The 14,587-nt window shown below is 39.9% G+C and overlaps 1 protein-coding gene across 3 annotated transcripts in view; it reads right to left on the bottom strand.

The window, feature by feature from the left end:
• MON2 (MON2 regulator of endosome-to-Golgi trafficking) overlaps positions 1 to 14,587 on the bottom strand; it is a 99,329-nt gene that overhangs the window by 64,586 nt on the left and 20,156 nt on the right. For all 3 annotated transcript variants that reach the window (XR_014784411.1, XM_084810604.1, XM_084810603.1), the window contains exons 3-4: positions 3,971 to 4,098; positions 2,385 to 2,516 (exon numbers count right to left, since the gene is read on the bottom strand). Coding sequence is in view for 2 of the 3 variants with exons in the window: in XM_084810604.1 (XP_084666730.1) it covers positions 2,385 to 2,516; positions 3,971 to 4,098 (260 nt within the window). In the remaining variant the exon portion in view is untranslated. The remainder of the gene's footprint in view (positions 1 to 2,384; positions 2,517 to 3,970; positions 4,099 to 14,587) is intronic.

Raw genomic sequence — 14,587 nt, forward strand, 5'->3', positions numbered from 1 at the left:
AAACACACTTAAAAGGATGCTATAGCCCCTGCTTATCTAAAAATCTGTCTCCTCCCTTATGGTCCATCAGAAGCCTCTTCACACATGACAAAAGAAAGAGGATGCACAAGTGAATCACACAAGTACTTTCAAAAGTTCCATGCAATGTACAAAGACAGTGTTCTCTTGACTATACCATCCATGTGCCAAGTCCAAACATCAAGAACACACAGATAGAGGCATCCTCATTGACCGTCTCACAACTTTGGAAATCTCTTTCCTTGAAAAGTTGACCAAAGCTGAGCACTTTCTGGAAGCACTCTAAGACCTCCTTGGTTGGCACATTTTTAATGGATGAAGTTGAGTATTTATGGGATAGTTTTATTCAGACTGGATTTTAACGGGGTATTTTATTTTACTGGCTTTAATATTTATTAATTAAATTACACAATTTTCATTATAAAATAATCCCAAAGAGGGGTACAACCAATAAAACACAAGCAAATCGTACTACATTGACTAAAAATACAATCAAACAGGCGAGAATAGCAACACAGATAAATAACAACTTACATGATCTGGCAAAATAAAAAACATTCTATCAAAAGCCTGGGTGAACAGCTATGTCTTTAGTTGGTGTTGAAAGCTTGTAAGACTTGATGCTGACCATATATGACAGGGAAGGGAGTTCAACAGTAGGGATGCCTGTATCGAGAAGGCTCTCTCTCTGGGTGCCATGTACTGAATTCAGGCAAATGCTGTACCATCACCAGGGCATCCCCACTCAATCTTAATATCTGAGCAGAACATAAGGGACAAGGCTCTACCTTGGATATCAACGTCCTAAGCTATGTAGGGCTTGATATGTCAGCACAAGCACCTTGAACTTGGTTTGGTAGTTTATTTGCAGTCAGTGCAACTCCTTCAGAACTGGTAGGATATGTTTCAAGTAGACTGTCCCACTTAGCACCCTAGCCACAGCATTTTGCAGTTCCAGGCCAGCCTCACAGGTAGCTCCACATAAAGCGCACTGCAATAGTCCAATTTTGAAGTTATCAGTGCATGGATCACTGTGGCCAAGCTATTCCTGCCCAGGAATGGCTGCAGCTGGTGTACCAACCAAAGCTGGAAAATGGCATTCCTTACTGTGGAGGCTACTTGTGCCTCCATAGACAATGATGGATCTAGGAGCACCCCCAAGCTATGAACCTGCTTCTTCAGAGGGAATGCAACCTCATACAGAACAGGCAACTCCCCTGATTCTTGGACAAGGGAACCTCCTATCCACAGTGCATCCCGACCCTGGTCCAGGGCCTGCAAAACCTCTTCTGATTCAAATAATAGAGAAATAAAGTTGGATATCATCAGCATACTGATGATACTTTACTACAGCTCTCCTAATTACCACCCCCAGCAGCTTCATATAGATACTGTATAGCATTGGGGACAGAATGGAATCCTGAGGGACTCCACAACTTAACTGTCATGGGCTTGAGGTATGGTCACACAGTGCTATCCTCCAGACATGACCCTGCAGGTAGGAGCAGAACCAGTGTAATGCCGTATTCCCCCCAGAATAATAATGTGGTCAATGGTATCAGAAACTGCTGAGAGATCGAGAAGAATCAACTGACTTGCACCCCCCCCCCCCCCGGTCTCTCTCCTGATAAAGGTAATCTATCAAGGCAACCAAGGCTGATTCAGTTCCAAAACCAAGCCGGGACTCAGGCCTGAAATAATAGTTTTACTTGCTACAAGATCAGGATTTGGGCAGGTTAAAAGTAATAATAAATATAATCCTAATTTAAACTTTAAGATGATATAGAGAACTTTGCAGGCAAAAGTTCAGGCTGAGACCAAGTTGCTGGGTATCCATTGTCCCATGATGCCCACCTAAGGGATTGCTCTCCTTTTTGCCAGGAAGAACAGTTGTTTTGTCAATTCCAGAGTCATAGTAACAAATACAGAAGGAATATACTATTCCAATATTCCAAAACAAGATGTAAGCAGCCATCTAGAAACATCACAAGCTACGAATAAACAGCTTTCACTGATCCAATGTGTTTTGGCAGTCCAATTATTCAAGACAGAATCTAGGGGTTTGTCAAACCCCAAACTGCCCCAACTGATCCTTTCCCTATACACTGCTGTTATGGAATGCTATTATTAAGGGCACATATGGCTCACGCTGTCTTTCCCTGGGTAAAAACCCAGAGCTAAAAATCAGCTGAACAAGCCAGAAGTGATAGTGTAAAAAAGCAACACTAGAGTGCACTTTTTTTGAAGATTTACTTTGTTATCCACATACAGTGAAGAATGATCTGTGAAACTTACAAAACTAGCTCATGTTAATTTGTTAATAATATATAATTAATACTGTAGCTTATATTGCACGGAATGCTTACCTTAGAAAGCGCTTCATCATGGACAACTGTGTTGGTTGTTAACAAAACAAGAACTGTTTGAAGAAGCTTGAGTTCTTCAAGGCTATTTTCCATCAGTTGCCAAAGCATATTAATAACATTTCCAGCTGCAACCTTGGAATTAATTGTTTGAGATGTACAGTCAGATGCTTAAAGACACTTTGTGCGCAAAATGGTAATAGACGTAAATGTCAATAATTAATTCTAGCAGACTTAATATACTCTGAAAATGTTTTTAACACATATTTTTCTTGTTTTAACATTTCTACTAATATTTTAAGGCAATATTGGTACCCAGCTGAGATGTTTTGCTCGATGCAAAACTGTATACTTCAACTCTAGTACCTATTACAATAAATTCCAATAAAATAGGCATGTGCCTTTCAGAAAAAAGGTTAAAATCTGTTCATTTAAAATATAGTATTAAAAGAAAAAATGTGTCTTCATTATGTTAATTAATTACTTCCCTCATATCTTACAAGTAGGTTTAAATAAATTATCTTAGTGCTGGCAACAGTGTAAGCTAGGACCTAGTGTTAATCAGTGTGTTTTTCACTGACTATTTTGTATGCATGTGCTTGGTGTAGATGTAGTGGGCTTGCATACTTGCTTCTCCTTTTCTCCCTCTCAGTTTTGAGTGAATTATGGTTTGTGTTAAATTAGCATCAGTGTTAATGCTAATCATAGTTAACTCATTGGTTGCTTACCTGCTTATAACCATGGGTAGCAACTGTGGCTTAGCGCTATTTATTACATTTTTATACTGCCCATCAGGGAACTCAGGCCAGCATACATGGTCCGCCGGCTAAATTTTATCCTCACTGCAAGCCTGTAAATTAGAGTAGGCCACGAGGTAGACTGGCTCAAGATCACTCAGTGAGCTCCATGGATGAATATGTCTCCTTGGTTGATGTTCAACACTCAATATACTACACTACACTAGATCTTGTCACACTAACTGTATTTAGGAGGAATGCTTGTGCGACGACAGAATCAAGAAGCCATTCCCAATAATCTCACTGTGGCAGTGTTACATTTTGCTAGGCCCCAGTTACCTATGGAGGGAGCAATCCTATTGGGATAGGCAGCTGCCTCTGAACTCGGAGGTGACCGCATATACAATGCAGGGCAGGTGGAGCACGGAAGGGACCTTCTCATCCTCACTCCGGCCACCCTGCACTTGTGGCTAGATGGCCGATTTTGGCTGTCTAGCCGCGGGATTTTGGAGTGGGGGGGAAGGATGGACGACGCATTGGACAGATACTCCCCATCTCCAGGAATGTCCCCTTTTCCACTGCTCCATGTCGCTCATCCGAGCATGGAGCCCGGGGACCAACCGTGCTGACGAGGTGGCGGGGGAGGGGAGGCAGTTTTCTGGGAACCGACCTTGGAGTACAGGCTCTGAGGTCAGTTCCCAGAAATCCAACAATCCTATGGCCGTCTAGCCGCTGACTAGCGGCCATAGGATTGCGCCCTAAGCGATTCCCAACTTTTAATGTTTAATTCTTCAACTACGTATAATACTAGGAAACACTTTCACAGTTCTAGTTGGGCTACTCCAGTCTTACCTCTGAAACAACTTCATGAGACATGAGCCTCTGTATAGCTGCCAGACATAGCTGAGTGATCTTTGGTTCCTTTGTTCCACAGCCCATTAGAAAAGGCTGAACCACCTCTGAGCTGTTCTCTTTCAAGGCTTTGAAATAGAGAAAAAAATATTAAGTAGAATATCAGGGGTTCTTGGATTTTCCTAAAATGATAAAACCTGTTGAAATTTAACAAACATTACAGTGTCAGTCTATGAAAAATCATTTATAGACAGAAAGACTTTCCATCTTGAAACTTCTACTTGAAATTGATATGAAAGGGAAGAACTATTTTGGAGAGAGCAAGGGAAAGAGAGGGAGAAATCTTTCAAATCTTCTTTGTTCTGCAGCTAGTGCATTACTTTCCTCCCTTCATTCTGCTTCCCAATCCTCCTTACTACAATCATATTCTCATGCTCCATTCATTCTGCTGCTCATCTTATGTGTTCATTTTGTCATGTGCCCCATATACCTAAGTAGCAGGGCTGGGAAAGAACCTCTGCCTCAGTGATTTTAAAGACACAGAACTACCAGTGGTAGCCAGTACTCGGGTAGTTAGACCAATAGTCTGAAACAGTAGAAGATGTCTTCTAATGCCATGGAACATATGAAGCTAAGATTCTGGGGATCACTGAAAAGAAGTCTGATTCCCTTATGCCATCTGTTCTCTGAAGATGAAATCTCAGTCTACTTGTTTCAATATAGACTCATTCCACATGAATACATCTCTTATACAGTCATACCTTTTGAGTGTGGAAAGGTAGTCCAGTTCTGCAAATTGCAAAATCATACATTTGTCAAGTTTTCAAAGCTATCAATAGTGGATTTATAGGAACTATAGTTTAAGTTATATGTTCAGATATTAAATGATTGGGAATTGTATCCATTGATTGTGAATAAAACATACTTAACTCTCAGAATTATTGCAGAAGTACGTAATCTTCTGAATCCAAACATGATGAATTTAAACCAAAGAGCTTTTGTTCTGTCACAAAGTAATATGTGGTAATTTTGTCTTACAGTTAATAGGAATATCAAGAATATTGACTGAAGAAGCTAATTTAAAACAAGCACATGTGATGCAAGAAAACATGATTTGACATACCAAACTTATACTAAATATTCAGTGAGCACCCTTAAGTACGCACACACTGGATCTCTCTCTCCCTCTCCTCCTGACATGCAGTTCACCAAGCTTCTGAAGCTGGTAAAGAAAGGGATTCAGAAATCTTGCTGTATAAAATGCATCTCTTTTCTCAACTATGTTCTTCCTGTGGTAAACTTGGGAAGATATATTACACTGAGATACACATTTGTTCAAAGCTTTCCCCTCCAGCTCCAAACCTAGTACAGTAACCACAGTGACACCAATGCGGACTCATTGGATCTTGTAATAGGTATTTATTGAAAGTAAAAAAGGCTATGTAGGGGGGAGAAGGCATTACATTTCACAAGAATTCTTGATTTGACTTTCTAGGAAAGTGTAAATAGAGAAAACACCAATATTAATATATCAAGGTGTCCTACATTATTCTGAGGCTCATAGAGGCTGTCATTAACCTAGAAGTGCAAGACCTTATAAATAACTGACCTTAAAAGAGGTATTTTAGAGTGTAAATGAAGTATCATAATACAACTAAAAAACAGCATTAGTAAGGCTTTCCAAACAATCTAAATTGGCACATTGCCTCTGAAGCCTAATTATTATGCCACAGCCATTCATGTTACAATTGGACAAAACGGGAAGGGGGGATTGTGCCATGGCTGTTTTCTAAGATGTTGACATATTTTAAGATCAGCATCCTAAATTAGGTTACTAGTCATAAAGCTTGTCTACAGTTATATTAGGATGTAATCCTACCTGGGTAGGTGGCTGCCTCCGAAATCGGAGGTAACCGCCCATCCAATGCAGGGCAGGAGAAGCGTGGAGGGGATTGTCCCCTCCATGCTTCAGACACCCTGCATTTGCAGCTAAATAGCCCATTTCAGCTGTCTAGCCGCGGGAAGGTGGACCAAGGGAAGCAGCTGCCAAATGACACATTGGATGTGTCCTACTGGCATTTCCACCTTCCCTGCCCCAGAACGCCCCCAGAAACGCCCCGTTTTCGCCACTCCGCTCTCCTCTTCTGAGTGCGGAGCACAGGGCCATTCCACCGTGCCTACGAGGAAACGCGGGAGGGAGGGAAGGCCGGTTGCTGGAAACCAACATATCCTATGGCCGTCTAGCCACTGACTAGCGGCCATAGGATTGCTCCCTCCGGGAAGCTATAAGCTATCTTCCAAAATATTAAAATCTTTATAGGCTATCTTCTAGTTCTTCAAAAAGCTGAGATACTTCTTTGTCTTAGTGTGTTTGGATGTATAGCTGACATTACCTGTCATAGCTTTCCCACTTATGCCAGCATTCATGACAGCAATGAAAACAAAAGAAAAAATAAATAAAATAGAAGTGTTAAAGTGAAAAAATATACAGAGCAAGGATCACTATTCTAAAATAGTTCTTACAGAATATGAGTAGGTTTTATATAATAGAAAAGTAATTCTATTGTGGTATCATTTTTTCCTACACCAGATCAACACAGCTATCCCTCTGATAGTAATCTAAAACACACAGAAACCAGTAAAAATCTTTTTACTGGCAGCACTATCACTTAATACTTACTAGTGCAACCTTACATTTCAAAGATAATTAACCCTCAACAGAAATCTTATTCTAAGCCCCGTAACAATGGGTGGATCAGTTATTTCAGACGACAGACATGGGTCAGTTCTCAGTGATACGGGATGGAAAGACTTCTGCAGAAAAAAATGTAGCATTTTTAGAAATGCATTGGCTTATAACTTTAATAGTAATATGATGAATACAATACCAGTCAAATTGGGCAACTGGAATGGATTCAGTACCAGTCAAATCTAAAATCCAAGATATTTTTTTCCCAGGTGACTTTCCCTAGGAAGCACATACATTACTGTGCACAGCTCTTTAAGCATGCTAAAAGGACAATACGGTTCTATACATGTCTACTCAGAAGTAAGTCCCATTGCGTTTAATAGGGCTTGCCCTCAAATAATTAGGTATAGGATTGTAGCCTCAGCATGTTAACTGTCATCTGTGCCTTCATACTTGTTTTTTCTTAAAATCTAAAGAAAGTAAGGGAGGTGTATGCTATATTTACAACATGTTTATGAGATTCCAGTACAAAATAATTTTTAAGTAAAGCTTTGAATTTGTTTGAACATAATAGTGATTCCTAACCAAATATTTCAGTTCAGTTCAGCTACTTTTGGCTATTGCAAAAACTTTTCAATACAGCATGTAAAATTAACATGGCATACTTCTTTAGTTTTGTTTACTAAACAGAAGTCAAATAAGCACGCCAACTGAGAACTCTGTTGATGTAGGGCAGCAGAAATTTTTCCAATTCGTTTTTTTCCAGAAAACCTACATCCTTGCTTGGGATGGCTAGAAAAACAGGTTGCTACCTGTAACTGTAGTTCTTCAAGTAGCCATCTGTGCATTCACACATCAGGCTCTGCGCCTGTGCAGAGCCTTGATTCGAGAAACTTCTATAGCTGAGGAATTTTGGTGGGAACCCTTCTCCCACCATCCCAGTGTGCATGTCCCTAGAAGGTTCCTGCTTATTCCTACAGTTCCTTGAGACCAACACTGTAGCCTTGGAACTGAGAAGAAATACCTTCTGTACCCAACGATGAACTCAAGTATGACATGGAAGAGGGGACTGCAGGTGGGTTGTGTGAATGCACGGATGACCACTCGAAGAACTACAGTTACAGGAAGCAACCTGTCTTTCTTCTTCGTGGTCTCTGTGCAACACACATATGGGCTAGTAGTAAGCTAGCTTACAAGGTGGAGGGTTGTGTCCTATTACAATACAGAAAATAGGACAGCATGGCCAAAAATAAAGTCAGATCTAGCCCGAACATCCAGTCTGTAATGCATAATAAAGGTAAATGGTGTCAACCATGTTGTGTGGCACAGTTCAGGCGTAGCAACCCTTTTGTCGAATGTGACTGATGTCACTACTGCACAAGTAGAGTGAGCTCACACTGGGGCAGACAGTTCGTGTCCAGTCAGTTCATACAACAGTTCAATAATCTTTATGACCCAGGATGCGAGGTGTTGAGCTGAAAATGGCTGGTCCTTATGCTTGCCACCATAACGGATGAACAGGGAGGTAAGACTTATAGAAGGCCAAAGCGTGGCGCACATCAAGTGTGTGCAAGGTTGACTCCAGAGGTGTAGATGAGGAAGTAAAGAACGCAGGCAGAATAATGTCCTCATTTAAATGAAAATCCGACATGACTTTTGGCAAGAAGGTGGGGTCAGGTCTGAGGAACACCTTTTCTTGGTGAAAAGTGAGGTAAGGCTAGTCTACTCTGAGCGCACAAAATTCACTGACTTGGTGTGCAGATGTAACAGCCACCAAAATATAGAAAATTGAGATTGACAGAGGCGAACCAATCTCCTTTGGAGAGAAGGAGGAGTACTGATGATGGAGAGATCATACAGAACTTCCTGAGATATATGTAAAGATTTAGCTCCCATAGGTCCAGGATTGCCCAAAGTCTTCCATCTTTCTTCAGTACCATGAAGTACATTGAATAGAAACCATCCCAAAGTTGGGTGTATGGCACCAGCTCAATTGCTCCCTTCTGAGAAGGGAACATGAGCAGAGGGACGAAAAAGAAGGGGGTTTGAGTCAAAGGCACCACTTAGTTCTGCTGTTAGTTTGCAGTGATAATTATGAAACTTTGAAGTTCCTCAACACCATCAGCTGAAAATGCTGCTGTTGTGAAGGCCCTTGTTGTTGTGATTGATATCTGGTAGTAGACGCTTGGAACAGCGTTGCTGTTTGGATGGCTGCTGGGGCATGGAGCCCATATGACACGCCATGGTATGGGCCTTCTGTACCGAGTCTAATGTGTCTTCAGTCTTGCATTAAACAGGCCCTGACCATTGAAGGGCAGCTCCTCAATGCAGGCTCTAGTTTCCTGTGGAAAGTCAGGTGACCGCAACCAGGTGTGACGACACAAGGCAATGGAACCGATGAGGACTTTTGAGCTGCAATCGAGTTGATGGTGAGACACATTTATTTGTTGTCCTGATAACTTCATCGCCTCAGATTGGAAGAGGCAGCCTAATTCCTTCTTGTTATCTGGAAGATACAGACATAGCTGCCTGATAATTTGAGATCTTTGGGCCCATCGCTGAGGGGGAATATAGCCTCCTCCCAAGTTGATCGAGGCATCTGCCTTCCTTATCAGTTGGAGAAGAACGTACCCTCCATGACTTTCCCTGCACTGACTCAATGACCATCGAGTTCAAAGCAGGGCGTTTAAACAGGTATTTAGCATTAGCTTCTTGTAAATGATACATTCCCTCCAAGTGCTTAGCTGCTGGTGGCACAGTGGAGGGGCCTTTCCAGGGGTTTTTAATAGTCTGTTCCAATCCAGAAAGGAGAGGTATAGCCACAGGCTGGGATAGTTCTGCATTCACTGCAGCAAAAACTGGATCCTGCACCATGGAGGTTACTTGCGGAGTCTCCAAGCTTAGAGACTGCACCACTCTCAGAACCTGACTAGAAAATTGTCCAAGATCCTCTGATAGCAAGGTAAAGTCATTTGATCTGAACACGGCAGCAGGCAAAGAAATAGACATAGGGCAGGAAGATTGAGATGTGGTGTCAGACTGATAACCTTCCATGCCAGAGAGTGGGGATTCCCCTAGTGGGGCCTGAAGTGAAGCTTGTTCATCTGCCTCCTTGCGACGAAGCGATGAAATGTCAGGAGTACTGGTTTGTACCTGTAGCATAGCTGGCGGTTGCTTGGGAGGTAGAACAGCCTGGACCTGAGTTGCTTGGTCCACAACACTTTCTAAACAGCGCCTTAAGGTCCATACGCTCATGACAGCGATTGTGAGATTGTGAAAACAAATAGAAATAAAAACAATGCAAAGAATAAAGATAGAAAATGTTGATAGGAAGAAGAGAATAAAAACCTTAGCTTTGAGAAACGCTTTCAGACTGAACTGAACACATGAGAAGTTCCGTCACGAGGCTACCGTAATGGCGGTTGAAAGCGAACTGAGGGAATAAGTGGGAACTTGCTAGGGACATGCACACTGAGACTGGGGGGAGAAGGGTTCCTGTCAAAATTTGATTCTGTGTGAGGGCAACAAATACTCCTCTGCATTTCATCTTTTTTTTTTTTTTAAGGTAGTGCAGCCTAAGGCTCCTCAAGCAGGTATATTATTGTTCAAATATTCCTGTTTTTAAAGGAGTTGAATAACCTTGGGTGTTTTTTTTATTGCACCTCTAATTGAGCTACCCAGAATTCAATTCGTAAGCTGAATAAAATACTATTGCTGAATCCTGTGCAGTTATATACACTACCTTCCCTTGTTTTCTGACACCACTATGATGCATCACATCCACTTGCACCCACTATTTCAAATATTATTATTCTGTTAAAACTTAGCTTCACTGTCATTAAGGGTTAAATTACCAACCAACATGCCATTTTAATTTAAAACCTGTACTGCAACTATGTGTGGATAGCAATCGACTGTAGGGAGCCAAGTGATCTTGCATCTACTCAAGAACAGGGGAGTACATGACAAATGCTCACCTTTACCATATTGCTAAAGCCTACAGCCAATCAGTTTCAATGTGGTTAAGCAAACATGCATAACATTTGTATGAAGTTGCCATGTAATAAGCGATTGTTCATTTCCATCCTAAAGTGCTTGTTCATCAGTCTAGATGGATTAGTTCCTTTAGAAGTTCCTTAGCGTATCATTTACTTGAAAACAGATCTGCACATTTTTAAAAAAATCAGCAAATTCTGTTATTTTAACACTTCACTATGCTATAAATTACTTTAGATGCCCTCTAAAAACTGAGCCCTCTACGGTATTGCTGTGACAACTGACATTTACTCCAGTTGTAATGAAATATGTTTTATCAACACTTTAAATTACTGTTTCAAGGTATGTATTTGTTTTATTGGCTTTTCTGATAAATTCACGAACTCCTCAATATAATCAGTTATATGTACTAGTGGAAACAATCTCTCTTCAACATACTCTGTAGCAAAGACCAATGAAAATCGCTTACATTCTTTCTGAACCCCTGTCTTGGAGCTAAATGTCACCATGACATTCTTTGGTTCTTTTTCTTCCCACTACGAACTATTTACCACCATTACTGGTTTGTGTGTTACAACATATTCTATAAAACTCATATCTTAATTAAAGCTGGGACACAAGCACACGTTACGGAGTAAGTTCCACTGAACTGAGTGGTAGTTTTTAGTAAACATGCTTAGGACTGTGCTATAGTTTCAAGTTAAGAATAGTATATTTTTCTGGGCATATTCCAGAAATAGCTATTTCAAGAAGCAAACATTAAAGAATCAGGAAATTGCTTCACTAAGGTTTTCACACACTTGCTGCTTCTCTCAGTTTATGTGTAGGCATTTTAAAATGTTCTGGCTTAATTTTTATGTTAACATTTCTGTTTTCAACATTACGTTTTCAATATTTCCATCCAATCTAACTGTTTGGATGGAATAATAATAAATTTATTATTTCAACATTACAATTTTCATTCCTGTATATGTATACTCAACAATTAGAGACTTTCCACTCTTAATTACCTCCAACAGATGTTTAAGATCACAGATGATATTTATTTTAAACTACTGTCCTAAGCACAATTATTTGGAAGAGGGCATCACTGCAGTTAACATGATTTTTTACATTAATGTATTCAGGATAAGGGAGCCAACCTCTCATGTACATACAACATGGACTTGTATTATTTCAACAATGGCTGGGATTCAAAGAGCAACTTAAGATGTAGCCAAGAGTTTTAGCATGCCCAGCAGGGCTGCTTTTTAAAAAAACAAGAAAGAAAGAAAAAAAAGAAAAAAGAAAAAAAAAGAAAAAAAAGGCAGATCCTAATACCTTACCACAAACTACATATAAATGTTCTCTTGGTGCCAAAAATAGTTATCTGTTTAGCAAGAGGGTCTGCAGTTCACGAAATACAATCCTAAAGTCCCTTAGGATAGATGGAACAACTTGCATAGATCTTTGGTTCTCAGCCAGTTGTGTGTGATGCTTTATTACAAATATTTGACTATCAGCAGTATCAGTGACATATAGTCCAATCTGCATTCTCATAATCATCAAGTCTTTCTGTGTAAAAATATGAGCATTCAGATCTTTTCTTTTGCATCAGTTTCATTTTCTGTCAATATTCCACAGCAGCCACTCATCATTTTATCATCTTCTTGCATATTAAAATCTTATAAACTCCCTGAGTGATTTAACTCACCGGAAGTAAAACTACCCAGTTGGCATGGGTTTAAGCTTTATTCCAAGTACCATAACATCTAGTTCCAATAACCTTTTTTTATTACATTTGTATCCCATGTACATGGGTCATGTACGTGGAGTATCCAGATATTATCCCATTTAAGTACTTGCAGCCAGATCTTCTGAACTACTTAGCTTTAAAGATGGAATTACACAAAACACTATGCATCCTGTATTTAAATGACTGTTACTTTGTACCATGGATACAAGATTCCCTTTAACTCCCATAGACACTCTTTCCAATTGTCTTCACGTCTAGTTGGCAAATAAAAAAATCACAGAACTGTTTTTTATACCTGTGGGGGTTTGGCATACTTTAGTGCTTTAAGTATTAATATCACAGGACATATTTAGCAATTCTGGCAAGTGGCATGGTTACAACTGTTCCAATAGCTACATGAAATGTGTTAAATTGCACTTGCTTACTATAAAATACAGAGTGCATGCTCAAACTTAGTATTTTCTATTCTCAGAATATAATAGAGCATTGGTTGGTATATACAGACCCAACTTTATTTTACTTTTCTTTTTAATAACTACATTGTATTTATTTATTTATTTATTCTTTTGCTATTACAGAGGAAACTCCCAGTAGATAAACAAAGACAAACATTTAATCTTTCATAAATATAAATAACAAAGAGTTATAAATATACTCATATCAGTTTTATCACCCCTAATAGTAAATAAAGTTGTACTGAATCCTGAATGTTATTGTTCCAATATAAAATAAAGAGACTCCACTTTTCTACAAAGAAATTTACTGATCGTCCCTCCCTAATCATATTAGTTAATTTCATCATCAAAGCCATATCCCAGACTCTCATACACTAATCAGCAATTGTTGGAGGATTAACTCTCTTCCACCTATAGCTTAGTGCCATATGGGCAGCTGTCAGTAAGTGAATAGTCATCTCCACATCATCAACTGGGACTCCTATTTTTCTAAGCATAATAGTGTATATTAAATTAAAGAACTGTCTGAATTAGACCTAACCATTAGCGTAGATTTCAAATTAAATAAAAGACACAAGATACAATAAAAACAACTAAGGATTTCTCTAGAATCAACTATTGCATTTGGGGGGGGAGGGCTGATCTGTCTTCTATACTAGAAAGCTAGATCCATTCTGTAACTAATATAACCAAAGAGAGGTTAACACTGGTAAAAATTTCATTTTAAGGGAAGTTGGGAGTGGGTATATTTGGGTGAGAAGACTCCAGCTCTTCCACCTTCCGTTTTGCTTCTACTCCCCCACCACATACACAGCAATACCTCCCTTTGCTCCATTCTTTGCTTGCTGACAGACTTGAAGAGTCTTCAATATGGCACTAGTTGCTTAGAACATGCAGTCTGATTTTCTAGGGTGGCAATAGCTTGTTAATGATGTCCACCCTAAAAATATTAGCTTGCCACTGCCATATTCATTTGTATTTTCTGTTTTTAATATTTCAACCCTGCTGCAGCCAGGAAGAGAAAACCTGCAGAAAGCTTCCATGGAATCCTCCGCTATATCTCTTCCTGTTGCTTTCTCTAGCTCCGAGGTCTGCTAGATCCTGGGTTGGAGGCCACGAAAACTGTTTTGATTCATTACCTCTCCCAAACTGATACAGAATGGTAGACAGTCCAGAAACCACACTTAGTACAAAATATGGCAGCTAGGTTACTAACTGGGTCTGGGTGTATGGAACAAATTTTGCTGATCTTGAAGCAGTTTGACTGGCTCTTAGTCCATTTCCAATCCTGGTTTGAACGTTCAAAGCCCTAAATACCATAAGGCCAGGATACCTCAAAGAGTGCCTCTTTCCACATAAAATTTCTGGGGTATTAAGATTCTCATCTAAGGCTCTTCTGCAGGTCTCTGCACCATCTGTTGTGAGTTGTGACCTAGAACAGGGTATCCTGTTATATAAACAGGGTATAAACAAATACAAACACACACACCCTCCATGTCCTTATGATGCCTGGTATGATCTGTGCGTGTGTTCTCTCACAAGAAGTAGCAAATTAATGTAGCAGGCAGGGTATTAGCAGAATCCATTTTGTCTCTAATCAAATTTTAGTTAAGAATGAGAGGAGAACATCTGGGAATTTGAGCAGAGATAAGCAATCCAAACTGGGAATTTTCATCAAGACATGGAGGGGACTCTAGGTAAGTTACAAGGCCAAGGGCATTTCGTTTGACATTTGAGAGCTT

Source organism: Heloderma suspectum, chromosome 7 (assembly GCF_057233095.1).
Source record: "Heloderma suspectum isolate Gila_16-S chromosome 7, 16-S_ref, whole genome shotgun sequence".
Lineage (NCBI taxonomy): Eukaryota > Metazoa > Chordata > Lepidosauria > Squamata > Helodermatidae > Heloderma > Heloderma suspectum.